At 54.9% G+C, this 14,125-nt stretch overlaps 1 protein-coding gene across 1 annotated transcript; it reads left to right on the top strand.

Annotated features, from left to right (window-relative positions):
* The first annotated feature begins 2,575 nt into the window (after positions 1-2,575).
* On the top strand, positions 2,576-7,755 carry ISL2 (ISL LIM homeobox 2). Its single transcript, XM_032865156.1, has 6 exons — positions 2,576-2,697; positions 3,543-3,732; positions 4,015-4,277; positions 6,042-6,325; positions 6,896-7,063; positions 7,471-7,755. Exons 1-6 carry the CDS (start codon positions 2,640-2,642, stop codon positions 7,585-7,587), a joined length of 1,080 nt encoding a protein of 359 aa, XP_032721047.1. The 5' UTR covers positions 2,576-2,639; the 3' UTR covers positions 7,588-7,755.
* Positions 7,756-14,125: the final 6,370 nt, after the last annotated feature.

The following is a 14,125-nucleotide window of genomic DNA, read 5'->3' as shown; positions in this document are numbered from 1 at the left end:
ATCCCAGGAGAGGTGACTACCCCTCCCCTCCCCCTAAAATGGTCACAGAAATTCTCCCCACCCTGTGATGAAGAATTTCTCTTCTTGGCAGGAAAGGGTTAAAGTCGGGGCCTAAGATTCTGCTGGAGCCATCCTCTCCTGGTGGCCTTCCTCCTTGAGTTATTGATTATTCCCTTGCTCCTGGCCAGGTGCTGGGAGTCAGGCCAGGCTTCTGGTGGCCTGAGAGAGAAGCTAATGGTCCAGGCACACAGCCTAGCTCACCAGGACGCTCATCTAATGCCCCCCATTATAGGACTGTGCCCCCAGATACAGAGACATCACCTATGTATACAAACTCCATACTCAGGCCACGCTTTTCGGTTGTCCGCCCCACAGCAGACCCACACAGAGCAAATACACATGGAGCCATACAAAGAAATGTTCAGGTGGTATACAGACATAGTTAGGCCTCCCTTCCACATCCACACACAGGCGTCCCCCCCCAGAAACACGCAACACACACAGAGGCTCCCAACACGAGGATATAGCCAATAATAGTAATGACCTTAGTTAGTTAACGCCTACTGCACACATACTATATGCGAAGTATTATTCCAAGCCTTTTCCAGAGAATAGTTTAGTTCTTACAATAGCAGAGATACCTATTATTTTATTCCCTATTTTTACAGATGAGGAAACTGAAGGACAGAAAGTAAAATAAGATTCCTTAGGTCACAGAGGGGCCTGGCGCAGACACAAGCACCGATTGCCTTCCCCCTCGCTTCTCAATCTTTTTTTTTTTTTTTTTTTTTTTTTTTTTTTTTACAAAGACACGTTCAGCGGAAGCATTGCCAATCCCGCCCAGACCTGCCCCCGCCCCACCGCCCAAGCCCTGCTCCATACACACTCAGTCAGGGTGGGCGCCCCTTGGGAGCTAGTAGCCAAAGACGGAAGACGTGGCTTGTTGGCAGAGTGATTTCAGACTGGTGACAGGACCACGTTTCAAAGGATGGTCAGAAGCCTTGCGGGACGACGACGACGGAACAGCCAGAGTGAAGCGCTGGACACAGTGCGGGCTGCGGATGGGCGTTCGCGGGCTGTGCAGGGGACCATCGTTGCGCAGCTAGTTTAGTGTGCATGGAAGGCCTAGCCCCAGCTCCCCGCAAAGTCTCTCCCTGCGCCCTTGGCTGCACCCATTTTGCGGAGAGTAGTCTAGAGGCTTGAGGCCAAACAGCCTTAGACTTTTATTAGAAGGGCTGCGGTGCTCCACCACGCCGTCAGGCCGACCGGACCTGGGTCGGAGTCGGGGGTTCCAGTGGAGACATTTTACCCCCAGGCGGGCACCGTGTCCCGCCCAGGCGCGCACCAAGTTCCTGGTACACCTTTTAACGGGAAAACAAGAGCCTCTATGGTTAGATAGGTGTTATTTATAATTCATGGGCTAGTCTTTGAACCCTTTTAGACAAAACCCACAGCGATTTCTTTGAAAGAAAAAAAAAATGGTTGCACTCTGCTCAGAAGTCTTGGGTTTTCTAAGGACCCACGAGCCGCTGCACAGATAGTAAATTACCCCGCGCACCACATTTGTTTCTGATTATTTGCTTTGCAGTTGATTTGCGAAATGAAACAAAAGAGGTTATAAAAATCGCTTATTTGGGAAGTAGGACACACATTCGACCCCAGCATTGTTCCTAGAAGGAGCCGTGCTATTCGGTTAGGGGAAAGATGAGGGAGTCCGTGTCAAATTAACCTTCCTTTCCTGGCCCCCATCTCCAAATTCAAGTCAAGGCTCGAATCAGGATCCGACAAATGTCTTCGGATTTTGAGTTCTGGCGCTACCCCCTAATGCTCCAACTTGGAGAAGTCTCCACAGGCGGGGGTCGAGGTGTGGGGATAGGGACGTCTAAAAAGAGTTTATCCAAACCCCCGCAGTGGTCGTTCCCTAACTTCCCTTTCTAGCTTGGACCCTGAGGACAAAGGCGCAGGATAAGAGAAAGGTGACGGGCTGAACGGTGATGGTTATGTCTTAGCAGACGCCCTTTTCACCCAACTCTCGTTCCAAAACAGTGGATTTTTATTTTTTTAATTTGTGAAAGAAAGGAGCATTTAAAGGAGAGGCCTCCCCCTGCCTACACTCCCCAGGTATCCATCACCCTCCTCGGGCACGCCTAGTAGACCGCCCCACAAGTCCAAGAGAAAGCTCAGAGCTGCGGTGGCGGCGAAGCCAGCTCGGCGGTGACGCAAAGTCCAGCAGGGATAGCCCGACCGGGGGCAAGAGAGAGGATCCTTGTAGATTTCGGACTAGGGGGCTGCGCTCCATTGTTCACTCAGGGCCAATCAGGGTTTGCCCATTTCCTTGCAGCCAATCCCCCGTCACCCTCGCCTTCCACCCAAGCCACCCCGCCCCGCAGCCCCCAGGCCCTCATTACCTCCCCCGCATCCCTCGCGGTTCTGGGGAAGCTTCGTGACGCCACAGGTCCCGCCCCCAGCTCCGGCCCCGGGCGAGTGCGTGCTGACGTCATGCTGCGTGCGGGCCGGTGCGGAATCGCTCCTTCAACTCAGCGGGGCAGGAGGAGTTAGTTACCAAAGAGCCGAGGCTGGGAGCGCGACCCTGGTCCTTCTGCCCCTGGCCGCACACTTTGCGCACATCTCTTTTCTGCATGGTGGATATTATTTTTCATTATCCTTTTCTGGGTGCTATGGGGGATCATTCCAAGAGTAAGTCTTTCTCTCTGTGTGTGGGTGTGTATGTGTGTGTGCTTAATATGCAATATTTCTAATGCAGAAGAATGTTTAGCGGATTCTACAAGTGGCTTCTATTTGACAGGACACTGGGAGAGAACAAACAAAACGAATGCATTTCTCCTGCAGGCCACCTAGCCTTTGGAATCCTGTTGTTTTAATTTACAATTAAACATTCTTTCTCAATGTTAGGCTGCTAGGCTGACCTCAGGCTGTGAAATCTGCTTCTGTTCTGTGCTAGGGCAATTAGGTTTGATCTGGGGATGTGGGCTTTTTTGCTTGCGTTGTCTTTTGGCTTTTCGAAAAAGGCATATTTCTCTAGTTTGATCTGGGATATTTAAGAAATGTCAGAGAGGACGAGAAGAGACTCCGCTGAAAGCTGATGTGTCTATGTTGGGATTGGAGGGAGTCGCTGTAAGAGGGAGTGTGTGGACAGAAATGCCGGAACATCACCGTTCAGTATTGATGCGGTGGCGTCTGCAGTGCTTAAATGTCTTTTTATTCTTTCTTCTCACCTATGTATTCGCTTTCAGTTACAAGATACATGGGTAAAACGACGGTGTCCAAATGAATTTAGCAGCAAAAAAAAAAGGAGGGGGGGTGAAGGGGAGACAAAAAGCCTTCTCAAATTCGGAAGATTTTGTTTTTTCGTTTCCAGTTGTTTGGACGTTTAGAAAGCCCACTTTTCCCTGTGGTCGAAATTCTTGAAAGGGAGCGAGCGAGCGAGCGAGCGAGCGGGTTGGGTTGGGGCTGGAGTGGCCGAGGCCCGCCCGGGTCCGCGCAGCCTGACCTGACGCGGGCCCCGCGCCCTTCCCCGGCAGAGAAGCCCGGGACGGCCATGTGCGTGGGCTGCGGGAGTCAGATCCACGACCAGTTTATCCTGCGGGTGTCGCCCGACTTGGAGTGGCACGCTGCCTGCCTCAAGTGCGCCGAGTGCAGCCAGTACCTGGACGAGACGTGCACGTGCTTCGTGAGAGACGGGAAGACCTACTGCAAGAGGGACTATGTCAGGTGAGGCCGGCGAGAGCCCGGGCTCAGCTACCGCCTGCCGGGGGCTGGGGCTGCCCGCGGCGGTTCATCCGCGCTCCCCGGCTGGGGGAGAAGGCCACCCCCAGCTCCGCACGTGGGCCGCCGTGCGCATCTGGGCCCGCGAACTCCCCGAGATCCGGTCCCCGCAAGCTCCCTGTGGGCCACAAAGCGTCCTGGGAGCGCGTGCCGGGAGCCGGTTGCAGCCCCGGAGGCGAGGCGGGCCTCAGGCTCCTCGCTGACACCGGCCGCGCCTTGGGCCCGCAGGCTGTTCGGCATCAAGTGCGCCAAGTGCCAGGTGGGCTTCAGCAGCAGCGATCTAGTGATGCGAGCGCGGGACAGCGTCTATCACATCGAGTGCTTCCGCTGCTCCGTGTGCAGCCGCCAGCTGCTGCCCGGCGACGAATTCTCGCTGCGGGAGCACGAGCTGCTCTGCCGCGCGGACCATGGCCTCCTGCTGGAGCGCGCCGCGGCCGGCAGCCCGCGCAGCCCCGGCCCCCTCCCCGGCGCCCGAGGCCTGCATCTGCCAGGTAAGCCGCGCGCGGGGCCCAATGCCGTTGTGAGTGCGTGCGTGTGTGTACGGGGTGCTTGTGCTCCGACGAAAAGTTGTCGCTCGGGTGTGGTCCCGTTTGCCAGGATTTGTGAGTGCAGAACTGTGGCTAGGAACACAGCTAAGTGTGTGTTTGGGTGAGGGTCGCGTGGTGGGGTGGGACACAACACCACGAACCGGGATTGTGTGTGCATGAGTGTGTGCATATGAGGTATTGTGGAGAATTGTGTTCTCCATGACCTGGAATACCGGACTATGGGGCCAGGGTGAATAACCACAGTCTGAAATGGTGTCTGTCTGGGGAGTTTGCATGGGGGATTTCAAGTAGTGTGTGGTATTGCCAGAGAGGAAAGGTGGGTTTGCCCCGGGGGTATGTGTGTAAGGAAATACAGTTCCCATCCTAGAGCTGGGCCTGAGTTCAACCAGCCAGACGGCTAGCTAGCTAGCTGTCCCCACAAAGACTGGGTGTCTGTGTTGGTGTTTTGAGGCCCAGTTTGATGAACAACTTAGCCAAGTGCTTCTCGGGGAGGAGGGTGTGGCGGCCACAGTGGACTCGGGATCTTAGAAAACACTCCAGGGATGCTCTGGGTCTGAATCAGGAGCTGCCCAGAGATGGGATCTGAGTGCACATTAGTGGCCAGAGATCGTGCCCCAGGCTGAGACTGGAGCACCAGTCTCAGCCTCTGGGTGCTGTGTGGTCTCGTAGTGCTCCTCCCCTCTCTGATCCCCGGTTTGCCTCCCTTATAGAGTGAGGAAATTGGGTTGGATGGGTTATTTGTAAATATTTATCCAGACCTAGTTATGCCTGCGGGGGGATAAAAATTCGAACAGTGCGACATGTTCCCATGGGTGTGTGAACCTGGTTTGGATGGGGATGTGAAATGCGATGAAGCCGGTGCCGAGTGCACTACATCTCGGGTCACAGAGGGGCTCCCTTTTGTTTGGTGCGGGTTTGGCTTGCGGGCCGGTGGGCATCAGGCTCTATTTACCGGGGGGCTAAAAGAACCCAAAGCCAAGCGAGAATGCTAGCGGCTGCGCTCGGGCCGGGAGGGTGAGCGGCCGTTGGACCGGGGAATCTAGAAGAGGTTAGAGGAGGAGACCTTACAGGAGGAGACCCGGGAGCTGAGGCCCGAGCACTGGCAGGCGAGCCCCTTCTGTCCCTGGAGGCCCATCGGCGCTCCAGGCCAGGTCTTCGCGGCCTTGTCCGAGTGGTCTCTGAAGGAGGAGGAAGGGCTTTTGCAGGAGCGGGAGGCTCTTCTAGGAGCGGGAGACAAGCCCCCTAATCCCGAAGCAGCGCGGCGCCGGGGCCCTGGTCTGCCTCCTTCCCCCTCCAGGGAGTCCCGGGAGCTCCTCCTTCCTCTTCCTCTGAAACTCCGACTTCTTCCGGAGGGCTTCCTTCGTCCCGCAGGGCCCAAGGGGGCATTCCTAGGGTCGGGTAAGTGGAGGAGGAACAGCCGGGAGCGGCCACTCCCGTCCCACAGCGGCCTGGCGCAGGACTCCTACGCCCTGCTAGCGCTCCGGGGACAGAGCTCCGGGGCTGCCCGCTCGGGGACTTGGGAAGGGACGAAAATGTATAGCTCTCGCCGGGTACGGCGCACAGCTGGAAAGGTAGAGGAACAATAAAGCGAAATCACCGGCAACGAAGAGAAACGAAATAGGTCCTGGGAGGGCTCAGCCGCCTCAGGACGGGGCACCGGGCGGGCGGGGGGCGGCCCCGAGCTCACCTCTCCGCCTGTCCTCGCAGACCCCGGGTCGGGCCGGCAGCCCTCGCTGCGCCCGCACGTGCACAAACAGACGGAGAAGACAACCCGCGTGCGGACGGTGCTCAACGAGAAGCAGCTTCACACTCTGCGGACCTGCTATGCCGCCAACCCGCGGCCCGACGCGCTCATGAAGGAGCAGCTGGTGGAGATGACCGGCCTGAGCCCACGGGTCATCCGCGTCTGGTTCCAGAACAAGCGTTGCAAGGACAAGAAGAAATCCATCCTCATGAAGCAGCTGCAGCAGCAGCAGCACAACGACAAGACGGTGAGGGCGAGGGACCGAGCACCAGGAGCGGGTAGGGCGGGGCCCCGAGTTCTCGCAGCGGCATCTGCGGGCCCTTTTCTGGGCGCGCCCTGGGAAGATCCAGGGGCAGCTGGATTGTCCAAATAGCGTGTGTCTGCGCGTTCAGAGCAAGGTTTGCCCTGGAGATTAAGGCTGCTTAATCATTGTACCGGAGGTCGGATCTTCTTGTCCCAGCGGCAGACCTGAGTTGGAAGCTCGGAGCCTGAGGCGCCTTATGCAGCTCCTGTTCGGGCAGGTTGTGTTCTCTTGGCATGGCTTGGTTTGGACACTTTTCCTCCGGAAAAATGGGAACCTTGAAGTCCTTTGCTCTGTTGGCCCCCTGTTGGCTCCAGCATTGAGGCTGGACTATGGTGGAGGTTCCTGGGTCTCGAGTGTCTTACAGGGAAAGAGGACTACCTGGTTGTGATGTTGGGAGTGCCTCCCCCAAAACTGCTTCAGGTCCCAAATCTCGAGCCTCAGTGTCAAGGACGTGGTGGGAGACACAGAGCCTAACTTGAGCATCTTTCACCCTGACTTCCGCTTGTCCCTTAGAGCCTCCAGGGATTGACCGGAACGCCCCTGGTGGCCGGCAGCCCCATCCGTCACGAGAGCGCTGTGCAGGGCAGCGCAGTGGAGGTGCAGACCTATCAGCCACCTTGGAAAGCCCTCAGCGAGTTTGCCCTCCAGAGTGACCTGGACCAACCAGCCTTCCAGCAGCTGGTGAGGTCCTGCCCTACACACCCAGACCTCAGGACTGGGAGGGGTGGGATTTAGCCGGGTGACCGAGGTGGGAAGGAGGGACTTCTCAGGGGATGAGGGGCTGGGGACAGCTCTAGGAAAGGGGGGGGATAGATAAGGGGACTGCAGATGCACCTTAGCCCATAATTCGCTCTAAACCAGGTCTCCCTAGATTAAAGCACTCGCAAGGGAGATGGAGAGATTAACCAACTGGAGCTCCCTCCCTAATACCCCAGCGAGCTCCTGGGGTCTGGCCCACATCTCTGAAGGGCTTGCTCCCAGCCGGTGGTTTGTCCCTAAGGGACCTCCTCAATTCAGAGTATGTGGCCTGGGAGCAGCAGCTCCGGCGCCTCTTCACCCGCCTCTTCTTGGTGTCTGCACATCCCCAGGTCTCCTTCTCTGAGTCTGGCTCGCTAGGCAACTCCTCCGGCAGCGATGTGACCTCCCTGTCCTCGCAGCTCCCGGACACCCCCAACAGCATGGTGCCGAGTCCCGTGGAGACGTGAGAGGACCCCGTCCACGCCAGCCCGCGGACCTCGCATGCCCCCTGCATGAGACTCACCCGTGCTCAAGCCATTTCAGCTCCGAAAACTCTCTCGCCTTTGTAATTATTATTATTATTATTTAACGAGAGAGGACAGAGAAGCGGTCAGGACAGCCCAAAGCTCCAGGATACAACCAACCTGCTTTCACCACACCAGAGAGCCCTAATTCGAGAACTTTTATTTTTTCAAAACCAGAATTTGGGATTTACTAGCGTTAGCTCTGCCCTCTCCTCTTCCCTCGCTCCGCGTGGCCAGCGCCGCTCTGTTCGCGCCCCCCACGCGTGGAGAGCAGGCGGGGCCCGTCCGGCGCGGGGCCACCCGGAGCTCGTTCAGGCGGGTTCCTACCCCAAAGCCGGCAGCTTTGTCCGGGCTCTAAGCGGGGACAATCCAAATGGAACAGACACTGAATCCCCAAAGCGCATGATTGCCGGAAAAAAGTAGAAACGAGACTTTCCTTGAAAATGTTTTAAATTATCAGTCGACGGAGGACAGTGTGTGTGAGCCTTTGCCGAACAAAACGTAAGTTATTGTTATTTATTGTGAGAACGGCCAGTTCACAGTGGGATGGATATTTTGATCTTAATAAAAAAACAATAATAACCCAATGCGATGCCGCTGCTGTGTGCTGTGGGCGCAGCGGGAGGGCCGGCCGGACGCAGGTTGGGGCTGGGAGCTTGTTTCAACGAAAAGGCGGCGGGGTAGAGCCTGCCGCGGGGTCCCGGGGGTGGGCCCAGCTGCTCGTGCCCGCGCCTCGCGCGCCGCTGCTCCGAGGCCTCCCGCACCGCCGGGGGCGGGCCCGGCGGGGATTGGGCGCCGCGTGGGGGGCGGGGCTGGGTCCGTGCGCCCCCAGGCGGTCCCCGCCCGGGCGGAAAGTGCTGCGGAACTCCCGGAAGCCCGGGCGCGCTCCCTGCTCCGGGCGGGTCTCGGCATCGCGCACCCTCCACCACGGTCCCTCTCGCTTCGCAACTGAAGCCCGCGGGGCAGGTGAGGAGACCTCGTTTGAGCGGGAAACCTGCGACGCTTGGTTGGCAGCTGCTCGGCGGACTCCCGCCTGCGGTCAGGCTCGCGAGGGCGTCTTGCTCCCTCGGCTTTGCCTCTGGTGGAGCCGGGTGCCCGCCAAGGGCCGAGTCTGCAGCCCCTAGCTGCATTTTCGCCCGGTGCACTCGGGCCCTGCCCGTGCTTCCCCCCCCCCCCCCCCCCCCCCCCCCTGCCCCCCCCGTCTCGCCCGCTTGCCACTCCGACCAAGTCCCCGAGCAGGGAGCCCGAGGGCCCGGGGCGAACAGGGGGGCTGTAACGGGTCACCCTCAGCGCTGTCCCCAGAGTGGATGCGCGACGTGATCAATCTCGCTGCATTTATTAATTCCCCCGTCTAGACAGAGGAGAAGGCCGGGCGGCGGCTCCTTATCTGCATTTGGCATCACCTGCAAGCGATACACTGAAGGAGCCACAACAAGCCCCCGCTACGATCGCGGCTGCCCGGGAAAATAAGTCCACCCAGAACCAGTCTGGCGTGTCCTTGGTTTATTTTCTTTCCAGGGCCTAAATGCAGGGGGCGGGGGATGGCTCGGGTGGGAGGGGGCTGGGAATGGCCCCTGGATATGCCGTGCCCAGGTCACTTGGTGTGACATTTCAAACCCCTGCGACTTGTTTTCTTGAAAACGGGCTTTAGTGATCGCAGGAAATAAGCGAGAGATACTGAATCTCCAGCAGGCCCCCGGGCTAGCACAAAAAACAGGAGGCTCAGGTTTTACCCTTAACAAATATTTAACCCTTTGACAGCCTGGGACAGTTCTTTTCCTCAGACCAGGCCTCACTTGGTGGACTCAGGAACCTGCCACCCTACCAGTCAAACCACTACTCTTGAAGAATCTCTGGCATTGGGTTTCTGCTTCCTTGTCCCTCGAGATAAATGGCCCGCAAGTATATCCTTCTTTGTCCAGGATTTGTTTTGAAAAAGGGAAATGCCCTGAATAGGGGATGGCTCAGGTAGAGTCTGGTAAGGAAAAATGTGTCCGTGGGGCAGCTGTGGTCGCTGGATAGAGGAGTAGGTGCCTTCTGTTAAGAAGCTATGTGCTGCTTGGATGGCCAGAGGTCACTGTAGATTTTTCAGCGGAGCTGATGGGAGGATTCCATGACCCCACCCACTCCCCAACCCTGAGCCCCCATTAGAAAAGGAAAGCTGGAGGGCTGGCAGTCAATTATTGAAAGAAAATGGGAGGTGGGAAAATCAAGCCAAATTTATGTTTTACTTCTTCAAAGTCAAGGTGATGCCAGCACAAAATTTGAAGGGAACATTCCCTTTCTTTGGGATTTAGGAAATGGTGGCACAAACTTAGAGATGAGGGAGAAGATCTCTAGAGTTAATGAGGACCAGCTTTACCTCTCAAGTGCTTAGAAACGGTTTTAATAATCAGAGTTAGGTTCTTTGAGGCTTCGCTCCCTTAACTGAGACCATTCCCTCCCAAACAGAAACACAGATATTTCCTCTTACCTTCTGGCTGGCCATTGGATAGGAGGCTAAACTTCCAAGAAATCTTAATTTTTAAAAACTTTTGATTAATCCAGCTTATTGGGTTTTGTCATTTTAAAAAAGGAAACAACAAGTTCTTGAGCAAAGAATTTCATTAATGCTTATTGTTCATTAGCTCTGAATTTTTGCTTTTGACAGACTATTTAATGCTATGAATGGAAACATCTGCCTATCTAATTACAGTGAACTCTTATTCTTGGATCAGATATCTAATTCCCCTTTTTGATATTTATGTGAGTGTGCTGATTTTGAATATTGGGAACTTACCCAGATAAAAGTGGTTACTGTGTATCAGGATGCCCGAAACTGTCTGTTTTACTGTAGAAAACATCATAAGCTCTTCTCCTGCAGTTTGCAGCTAGTCGCCTGAAAGGGTGGACCGTTTCCCATGTGAGTTACTGGGGAAAGGCTTTGACTTTGAAACCTTATTACAATGGTCGCTGGTGAGGTGTCAGATCTATGGCTGGTTAGTCACATTAATAAATATCAGTTTTACTGGTTCCCAGGTCATCTTTAAACATGTTCAGTAATACAGCTGGGATTACCTTGTAAATTAAATTACCTGTAACAATCACAAATTTTGTATTTTATGTTTACTGAACTTTGAAAGTGAGAAACCCCATTGTGTGGTAAAAAGTCAGTTCAATAAAAAGGGGCTATAGGTGGAAAATGGGAGTTATTTAACTAGATTCACTTTAGAATAATATTTTTTTCCAGAAGATTTATCTAATAATTTGGATAGCTCTATGTAATTGAGGCAGGAAAGGGATTCCCAGAGATGGAAAACTTTATTGCCATTATACCACAAAATTTAATACATATTGAAAGGCTGCACAATTCTGGGAAATTCAGAGTCCCTGTGGCAGTATTCCCAACGAACTTTAATATTTAATGGGTTGTGGAACAGAAATCAGCCTTTCAATTTTGAATGTGGGATGACTTAAAGCTCAGAGCTGCAAATACTGGGTTTAAATGAGACATTGTCTAAGATTGTTCTCTAGAAAATGTTCGGATTCTGCCACTGCTGCCTAGGAGAGGACATACATTGCCTTACATTTAGTTAGCTGTGTTTTCCCATAAAAATGGTGACCAAAGAGAGCAAGAGAATTAGCTGAATAGCAGCATGCTGGAGAAGAAACAATGAATGAATCATAAACTATTTGAAGAGAAGTTCTAAGCAGGAAATTCAGAGTTTATTAAACTGATGTAGGGAAGATTAGAGGCTTTTAAATATGGGTCTGATTGATGTAAAGGTAAACTCTCCTCAAGATACTGGGATTCAGTGCAATAATGAGGATTGGGTGACCAATTACAGACTAGCACCTTGTTGATGAAGATAAATGCAGTTGGACTGAGAGTAGTAATGGCAGAGAGAAAGGGCACAAGGATATACTCTTTGGGATCTAGGGGTGGATTTGGGTTGGCTCAATTTATAAAGCAAGTTTGGGGCCCCACAACAATCGGGAAAGAAAGGAGTGTTAGGTGAGGGGGGCCTTTGTCCAGAAGGTTAGGAGCTCGTGGGAGAGTGAGTCAGGGAGTGAGCAACAGGGGCAGGGGTTCAGGAAGGCTGAGAATCTCCTCACTGGGAAACAGGATAAGGGGGTGGTTTGAATACAGAAGGCAGTAGAACCCTGTGTCAGGGTGAGGGAACTGGAGAGAGGAGTGGAAGAATAGGGACGGTGAGGAGTAATCCCTTTCTGGATTATTGAGAACGAAGAATTTAGAAGGCTGGCAAGGAGATCTAGAAGAAAGGACCCAAGTTTCCGAGTTGGGGAAGGACGGAAGGGAGGAAAGGAGGAAGAAAGAAAGGGAGGGAGGGAAGAAGGAAGGAAGGAAGGAAGGACGGACGGACGAAGTGGCAGGCTGGTCCGGCAGGTGAAGTCCAGACCTGGGGGTGGCGTTCAGGGATGGGGGTCACAGAGGCCCCAGTGTCTGGAGCCAGGGAGAGGCTCCGGAACTTCGGGCAGGAAGCTGCAGCCCCTATATCCTGTTGGGCGTCCAGGATGACGACGAGCCCTGCCAGACTCCCCGGAAAGCGAGCTGCCGCTGGGAGCAGGAAACTCGGTTGGGCAACCGAGTTGGGCGCTCAAATGTCATTTCTGCCGGTCCGCGGCAGCTTTTTTTCTATTTGGCTTAGATTCTGGGCTCTGATGCCCGAGCGAAATTGTTGCTTTTGCCCCGGCTATGCCCATTCACACCGCCAGCTTTACAGGCTGCACCCAGCAGAGGCCTTTCGCCTGGGCGCAGCGTGATCCACCTGTGGCTCCGGAGCCTCGGGAGACCCGAGATGCGGCCCCCGCCGCAGGAGAAAGCCAGTGGGTGGCACTCGTCCCCGCAGACTGGAACAAGATGCGCCGGCGCTCACCTGCGCGCCGCGCTCCCGCATCCCTGGAGACTTTGGAAGTCGTAAAACTCAGGGGAGTTAGAGCTTAAATCACTGGCCGCGCCAAACGCGCCTTAAAGGAGGGAACTCGAGAGACGCAAGAAACCGTGCGGGTCGCGGGGCGCCGCGGAACTCCAGGCCGGATTCTCGCAAACTCCCTAGCCGGGCGGAGCCGGCATTTGTCTCCATCAAACCCCCCCTCCCCTCCCGGACGAGGCGGGCAAAAGACACTATTCAATTAAATGTTTAATTGCGAATTCTGGTATGGTTTCTGGGAGGTTAATCACAGCTGTCTCAATTATTTATGACTTTCTGGCAAATTTCCGACTAGATAAGAAGTATATTCTATTGTGAAGCGTCTTGCAGGATCTTATAAATATTTGATTATTCCTTTCAGCTACAAGGATTCTGCGTTCACGCCCCAAGACGCGCTGGGAGGGCGGTGTTCGGGAACTCCTCTCCTGGCTGGGGCGTCCCGGGCTGGCCGCTGCGGGTCGCGGAGCGAGCGGGCGGCGGACACCTGCCTGCTCCCCATCCCCTTTGCCCACCCCCGCAACCCCGGGCAGCAGAAGAGCCCCGGCCGCCTTCCGGGAGGAGGGTCCCGGCGCACAGCCCGGCTTGCCTGGGTTCTGCGCGCGCCGCGGGCGGTGTCCCGGATCCCGCGCCTCCGGCCGAGTTGCCCCCGGAGCCCTGGCGGGAGGGGCTTCCCGGGAGCGGGTCCCACCGGCTCGGGAGCGGGCGGCCTCCGCCCCGCGGCCCGGGCGAGATTCGCGGGGTTGGAGCCGACGCCAGGCAGTGGCCCGACGCGCGGAAGACGCCGGGTCCCGCGCCAGCCGGATTCCGCAGCGCACCCGGTAGGGGCGAGGGGCGGGGGACGGGGGACGGTCGCCGTCGATCGATTGATGGATTGTTTGAATTTTTGGGACCTCTTTATTTCTCCCGATTTGCAAAAAAGTAAAAACAGCATACATGTAACTCAGCAGCTTTGTGAGGCTCCAGAAAGAAGTGTCCTGAACATTAGGTAGGCTAAGTTGGCTTTTTAAAAAACCGATGAAACTTCCAAATTCTTCTAGTCCCGCCCCTCCGACTTCCCTGTACTCTGGTCTCTGACACATATTCAGGCCACTTTTTTTCCCAACCAGATCTTTTTTTCTTGGTAATGTTTGATCCTTATCTGACAGAAATGATTACAGATGTCACTTAATGAACAGCTTAGCACTGACCATCGGCTTAACGTGGAGAAACGATGAGAAGGAGCTAGGAAAAGGTCGACGTCTCCCGGGCGGACTTCTCATGTTCAACTGTGAGCGGTGCACGGGGGTCGGTTACAACTTTTACTCAGAGCCCTCGTGGCCTTCTGTTTTACTTTTACTTCAGCGTTGACTTCACAGTTATTGAGAAAATACTTCAAGGTGATTCACTGTGGCTCATCGTTTTGAATCGCTAATGTTTATTCTGAAGAATAATTTCAGTTCAGCAATGCTATAGGAGGCTCTCAGTACTATCTGCCAGGAAGAGGTGCGCAGACCAATGAACACAGGGCTCCCAGTCCATTTCAAATGGCCCCCCAAACATATTATGTAATT

This window comes from Lontra canadensis, unplaced genomic scaffold (assembly GCF_010015895.1).
Source record: "Lontra canadensis isolate GAN:19392208 unplaced genomic scaffold, GSC_riverotter_1.0 scaffold28, whole genome shotgun sequence".
Lineage (NCBI taxonomy): Eukaryota > Metazoa > Chordata > Mammalia > Carnivora > Mustelidae > Lontra > Lontra canadensis.
This window is presented reverse-complemented; position numbering and strand designations above follow the sequence as displayed.